General features: G+C 41.5%; 1 protein-coding gene and 1 long non-coding RNA gene across 20 annotated transcripts in view; both read right to left on the reverse strand.

The window, feature by feature from the left end:
• Nucleotides 1-2,634: 2,634 nt before the first annotated feature.
• Nucleotides 2,635-6,661, reverse strand: part of fibcd1a (fibrinogen C domain containing 1a) — a 24,596-nt gene continuing 20,569 nt past the window's right edge. For 2 of the 3 annotated variants that reach the window (XM_039802483.1, XM_039802481.1), the window contains exon 9: nt 2,635-3,289. In XM_039802483.1, coding sequence (XP_039658417.1) covers nt 3,033-3,289 — 257 coding nt within the window. In that variant the 3' untranslated portion in view covers nt 2,635-3,032. The remainder of the gene's footprint in view (nt 3,290-6,661) is intronic. The other variant, XM_039802482.1, reaches the window with a different exon arrangement.
• LOC120560250 overlaps nt 3,296-6,661 on the reverse strand; it is a 4,222-nt gene continuing 856 nt past the window's right edge. The window contains exons 2-5 of one of the 17 annotated variants that reach the window (XR_005639455.1): nt 4,166-5,630; nt 3,893-3,923; nt 3,778-3,836; nt 3,296-3,721 (exon numbers count right to left, since the gene is read on the reverse strand). This is a non-coding gene — a long non-coding RNA (uncharacterized LOC120560250). Of the gene's footprint in view, nt 5,631-6,661 lie in introns of all 17 variants that reach the window. The other 16 variants (XR_005639451.1, XR_005639454.1, XR_005639450.1 and 13 more) reach the window with 16 other exon arrangements.

A 6,661-nucleotide genomic window follows, 5' to 3' on the forward strand; every position in this document is an offset into this window, starting at 1 on the left:
CAAAGAGAGAAGGAGCACATGCCAGGCTGGCACGCATTGCACGCAAGTACCTGTCAACCCCTGCAACCACAGTGCCTTGTGAGAGGTAGTTCTCACTCTCAGGCCACATCATCCAAAAGAAGAGAGCAGCTTTGTCCCCTGATAATGTAAACCGACTGGTCTGTCTCAGTAACTGGCTGAAGTAAAGCAGGACTAAGCCAGTTATTGCCGTTGTTTGTAACATTTTACACTTGGCACTGTTATGGAATATCTTACTCACAATGTCCTCTTAGTAGTTTAAGAAAAGCAAGATTTTTTTTTTTTTCAACATTCAAATTTGGGGTTCAAGCACTTCATAAGGCTACATATTACTATTTTGAAGCTTTCTTAACCATTTATACTTCAAGTCTGCAGTCTTACAGTCAGAAAATGTGTGGCAAATCTTACTCATACTGTCCTTTGTAGTTCAAAAGAGACTTTAAAAAATGCCATTGAGTTGCAGTTTTTACTACATATGTAAACATTGTAGTTGTTGTGTTTAGCTGATAATGTTATTGAGTCTTTCATTTAGAAAATAGAGAGACAGAATGAGACAGGACTTCTGGCAAGTAAGGAATTGTGTTGGACAGTAGGTTTGATAAGATTTCTGAAACTCTCTGTAACCCTCAAGCACTTCCACCATAGTAAAAAATGTGCCCAACACATTTTGAGTGCATAAGGCGTGATGGTAAAGTTTTCTTTCATGCAATGTGTGGGGAGTGAAGTATATTCTGTGTTTGAAATTGCTGGTTGGGGTTCCTGGAAGATGGTTGCATGTTCTGCCAGATTAGTCTGTACTAAGCAGGACTAAGCCAAATTGTTGCTGCTGTTGTTCTGAAAGATATTAAACATTCTGAACTTAGCAGAATCTTTCCTTGTTTTTTTTTCTTCTTCATATTTGCAAAGTTAAGTGATTTAGCATTTAAATATCCATTATTACAAGCTTCAGTCTTAATTTAAAAAAGCGATTAATCGCGATTAATCACAGCAAATTGTGCGATTAATTAGTTAATTTTTTTTAATCAATTGACAGCCCTATATATAATATATATTTTTCTAAGTTTTTGGCATTTTTGTCGTATGTTTTACCCTGATAAAATCCCTGTTTATTTACATGGAGTCTGGTGGGGAGCTGCCTTGCCTTGTTAGCTCTGTTAAACTGTGTGAGGGAATTTTACTTTTATCTGTTCTCTTCAGTCCAACATTTCCCTTTAATCATCAGATATCATCCAATCAGAGATTATTGATCTGATTGTTACAGCAGCAGCAGAGGGACTCGTTAATAAATCAACCGTGACATCTTTAATATTAAATGTTATGGATCAGACAACACACAACAAGCTGGAAAAAGAACACAATAAGAGATTTCTTTAATATTTACACTACCGGTCAAAAGTTTGGGGTCACTTAGAAATGTCCATTCCACTCCATTACAAACATTATTGTAATCTGTATATATACATACATTATATATATATATATATATATATATATATATATATATATATATATATATATATATATATATATATTGGTCTGATTATTGATAAAGGAGTTTGGACCATGCTGCACATTACGGCAGCTTCATGGGTGAAATAACAAACCGGGAGATGGGGCTAAAAAACGGGAGAAACCCGTGAAAACAGGAGTGTTGGCAGGTAGGCTGTCTCTAACAGCTGTAACTGCTGATTAAAGTTAAATCTCCAGCGCTACCAGCTGGTAACCTTATTAGTTTAGCACCTTTTAAATCAATAGTTTACAAAGTGCTTTAACAGAAGAGACAAAAGCACAAACACACATAAATACAGAACATATAGAAGATTTAAACAACGGAAAACAACAAATTAAATTAACAGCTGATAGAGAAAAAGAGGATAAAAGAGTCAGAGTTTAGGGTTAGTGTCGGGTCGTATCTTCCTCTCAGCCAATCAGGAGTCTTGTTTTGGTCGTATCTTCCTCTCAGCCAATCACGAGTCTTGTTTTTGTCGTATCTTCCTCTCAGCCAATCACAAGTGTTGTTTGGGTCATATCTTATGGTGCGTTCTTTTTGTCTTGTAATCGCAACTAGTAGCTCGAGTGTGACGTCACATCCATGTCGGAAAACGAGTTACCGTGGGTTGTTGCATTCTTTTTGTCACACAATACTACGAGTTGGAGAAAAGATGGATTTTTGTAACATTTTTAGTAACATTTAGGATTCTATTCACCCAGTTATTGACATATTACACAACTATATTTCACAGTTTGATACATGAAAATTACGTTTTGATTAACGTTAACGTTAGGCTACTGCTCTGCTTTCTGCTCAAGGCTCGGCTTAAAGCCGTTGTTGTCATATAGCAACGCGGCGTCTCAGCTGCACAAGCTACAAAATAACTAATCAGGCGGTATTTAACTCCTAATAAGACTGTAGCGACATGCCTATAGGTAGCAGTATACAGCTGTGTGTACGACTTCTTCATTTGGTTACAACAAAGACAAAAGTGCTTAAAACTGTAGAAAACCACAATGTTTACTACGTGTGATGCACGACGTAGCCATCTTTGAAAGTGAGCTCGGGGTCCTCTGAGTTCAGACGACTTGACGAGTTGTAAATACGACCTCGGGGGCGTTCTTTTTGCAACTTCCGGGTCGTAACTCCGGAAAACAACTCGTAAAACGACTTCGGTGGACAAAAAGAACGCACCATTACTCTCAGTCAATCAGGAGTCTTGTTTGGGTCGTATCTTTCTCTCAGCCAATCAGGAGTCTTGTCTGGGTCGTATCTTCCTCTCAGCCAATCAGGAGTCTTGTCTGGGTCGTATCTTCCTGTCAGCCAATCAAGAGCCTTGTTTGGGTCGTATTTTCTTCTCAGCCAATCACGAGTCTTGTCTGGGTCGTATCTTCCTCTCACCCAATCAGGAGCCTTGTTTGGGTTGTATCTTCCTCTCAGCCAATCAGGAGTCTTGTCTGGGTCGTATCTTCCTCTCAGCCAATCAGGAGCCTTGTTTGGGTCGTATCTTCCTCTCAGCCAATCAGGAGCCTTGTTTGGGTCGTATCTTCATCTCGGTGAAGCGCAGCGAGTACTGCCAGCCGGTCCAACTGGACCACTCCACCCCATCAGCGTAGGAGGCGTGGCCTCCCTTCAGGTACTGCCCGTTCAGGTTAGAGGTGTGGCAGTTCCGGTACCACCAGGCGCCCTGGTAGTACGCCGCGCAGTTGTTCTCCGACTGGTCCTGGTCTCGGTCTTTGGTGGTGAACTGCATCCCAGAATGCTTCAGGAGGGAGTCGCCTAAAGGACAGAGACATGTTAAACTATATCTGTTGTTAGGGAGGTTCTGATGGTACCTTTCTGTTGTTAGGGAGGTTCTGGTCTGTTGTTAGAGTGGTTCTGGTACCTGTCTGTTGTTAGGGTGGTTCTGGTACCTTTCTGTTGTTAGGGTGGTTCTGATGGTAACTGTCTGTTGTTAGGGTGGTTCTGGTACCTTTCTGTTGTTAGGGTGGTTCTGATGGTAACTGTCTGTTGTTAGGGTGGTTCTGGTACCTGTCTGTTGTTAGAGTGGTTCTGGTACCTTTCTGTTGTTAGGGTGGTTCTGCTGGTACCTGTCTGTTGTTAGGGAGGTTCTGATGGTACCTGTCTGTTGTTAGAGTGGTTCTGGTACCTGTCTGTTGTTAGGGTGGTTCTGCTGGTACCTGTCTGTTGTTAGGGTGGTTCTGATGGTACCTGTCTGTTGTTAGAGTGGTTCTGGTACCTGTCTGTTGTTAGAGTGGTTCTGGTACCTGTCTGTTGTTAGGGTGGTTCTGGTACCTTTCTGTTGTTAGGGTGGTTCTGATGGTACCTGTCTGTTGTTAGAGTGGTTCTGGTACCTGTCTGTTGTTAGGGTGGTTCTGGTACCTGTCTGTTGTTAGAGTGGTTCTGATGGTACCTGTCTGTTGTTAGGGTGGTTCTGATGGTACCTGTCTGTTGTTAGGGTGGTTCTGGTACCTTCCTGTTGTTAGGGTGGTTCTGATGGTACCTTTGTGTTGTTAGGGTGGTTATGGTACCTTCCTGTTGTTAGGGTGGTTCTGATGGTACCTGTCTGTTGTTAGAGTGGTTCTGATGGTACCTGTCTGTTGTTAGGGTGGTTCTGATGGTACCTGTCTGTTGTTAGAGTGGTTCTGATGGTACCTTTGTGTTGTTAGGGTGGTTCTGGTACCTTCCTGTTGTTAGGGTGGTTCTGATGGTACCTGTCTGTTGTTAGAGTGGTTCTGATGGTACCTGTCTGTTGTTAGGGTGGTTCTGTTACCTTTCTGTTGTTATGGTGGTTCTGGTACCTGTCTGTTGTTAGGGTGGTTCTGGTACCTATCTGTTGTTAGGGTGGTTCTGGTACCTTTCTGTTGTTAGGGTGGTTCTGCTGGTACCTGTCTGTTGTTAGTGTGGTTCTGGTGGTACCTGTCTGTTGTTAGAGTGGTTATGGTACCTGTCTGTTGTTAGTGTGGTTCTGATGGTACCTTTCTCTTGTTAGGGTGGTTCTGGTACCTGTCTGTTGTTAGAGTGGTTCTGCTGGTACCTTTCTGTTGTTAGGGTGGTTCTGGTACCTGTCTGTTGTTAGGGTGGTTCTGCTGGTACCTTTCTGTTGTTAGGGTGGTTCTGGTACCTTTCTGTTGTTAGGGTGGTTCTGGTACCTATCTGTTGTTAGGGTGGTTCTGGTACCTGTCTGTTGTTAGAGTGGTTCTGATGGTACCTTTCTGTTGTTAGGGTGGTTCTGGTACCTTTCTGTTGTTAGGGTGGTTCTGGTACTTTCCTGTTGTTAGGGTGGTTCTGATGGTACCTGTCTGTTGTTAGAGTGGTTCTGGTACCTGTCTGTTGTTAGTGTGGTTCTGATGGTACCTTTCTGTTGTTAGGGTGGTTCTGGTACCTGTCTGTTGTTAGGGTGGTTCTGCTGGTACCTGTCTGTTGTTAGGGTGGTTCTGGTACCTGTCTGTTGTTAGTGTGGTTCTGCTGGTACCTGTCTGTTGTTAGGGTGGTTCTGGTACCTATCTGTTGTTAGGGTGGTTCTGGTACCTTTCTGTTGTTAGGGTGGTTCTGTTGGTGCCTGTCTGTTGATAGGGTGGTTCTGATGGTACCTCTCTGTTGTTAGGGTGGTTCTGATGGTACCTGTCTGTTGTTAGAGTGGTTCTGGTACCTTTCTGTTGTTAGGGTGGTTCTGATGGTACCTGTCTGTTGTTAGGGTGGTTCTGGTACCTGTCTGTTGTTAGGGTGGTTCTGCTGGTACCTTTCTGTTGTTAGGGTGGTTCTGGTACCTATCTGTTGTTAGGGTTGTTCTGGTACCTTTTGTTGTTAGGGTGGTTCTGCTGGTACCTGTCTGTTGTTAGTGTGGTTCTGGTGGTACCTGTCTGTTGTTAGAGTGGTTCTGGTACCTGTCTGTTGTTAGTGTGGTTCTGATGGTACCTTTCTGTTGTTAGGGTGGTTCTGGTACCTGTCTGTTGTTAGAGTGGTTCTGCTGGTACCTTTCTGTTGTTAGGGTGGTTCTGGTACCTGTCTGTTGTTAGGGTGGTTCTGCTGGTACCTTTCTGTTGTTAGGGTGGTTCTGGTACCTTTCTGTTGTTAGGGTGGTTCTGGTACCTTTCTGTTGTTAGGGTGGTTCTGGTACCTATCTTTATTTATTTATTTATTTATTTTTTTTATTTATTTATTCGGGACAATGCACATTAATGAACAATCTAACATTTCTGTAAAGACTGTAAATGAGCCAGGTTATAGCATAAATGCTAATTTTCACCTGTAGTCCCGAGGCAGGAAAACAACAACATGCAGATAATACATAGGTGAGAATATGACAATATACAATATCAAACAAGGAACACATTAGCACAAATTCAGACAGATTACATTACATCCATAAAATTAGTCAAAGTGATGACATAACTGGGAACTCTTAAGAAATAGTTTAAAGTGCTTTTTAAATGTGCAATAAGTTGGACATTCTCTAATGTTTGTTGGGATGCTGTTCCAAAAGTGACCTCCTCTGATAGACAGAACAGTTTGTCCAAAGTTAGTTTTTCTAAGCGGGATCTCTAAATCTCCTCTAAATGAGGCTCTGGTACAATATCCTCTGTCAGACCTAGGTTTAATGAATGTAGAAAGCGAAGGTGGAGCAAGTCCATGAAAAACTTTATAAATTAGACAACAGTTTTTAAAATGAATAAAATTTCCAAAATTGAGCATATTGTATTTTCCAAAAATATTACACTGATGGTATGACAGAGGTTTTTGATCCAGTATTTTTTATAGATTGTTTGAATAACATTTCTATGGGTTTTAAAATTGTATTTCTAGCGAGTGACCAGGTTGTGATGCAGTAATCTATATGTGAAAATATCATTGAATGTAGGAACATTTTAGCAGAAGTAATTGTCATTGATGGTCTTATTTGTTTAAAGTTTTGTAAATTGAATTTTATTCTGTTCGCTGTAAGTTTGATGTGTTTTTTAAATGAAAGTGTTGGGTCCCATGTGGCGAGTAGCGAGAACTCCTCAACAATGTCAAGTTCCATTCCCCCCAGGAACACATTTGACCGCTCCAGTTTTATGGTTTTTTTTGTGAACATCATAGCAACAGTTTTCTTTTTGTTCAATAACAGGCCCGATTCAAGCAGCCAATGCTGTATATTCTCCAGTGCTG

This window comes from Perca fluviatilis, chromosome 6 (genome assembly GCF_010015445.1).
Source record: "Perca fluviatilis chromosome 6, GENO_Pfluv_1.0, whole genome shotgun sequence".
Taxonomy (NCBI): domain Eukaryota; kingdom Metazoa; phylum Chordata; class Actinopteri; order Perciformes; family Percidae; genus Perca; species Perca fluviatilis.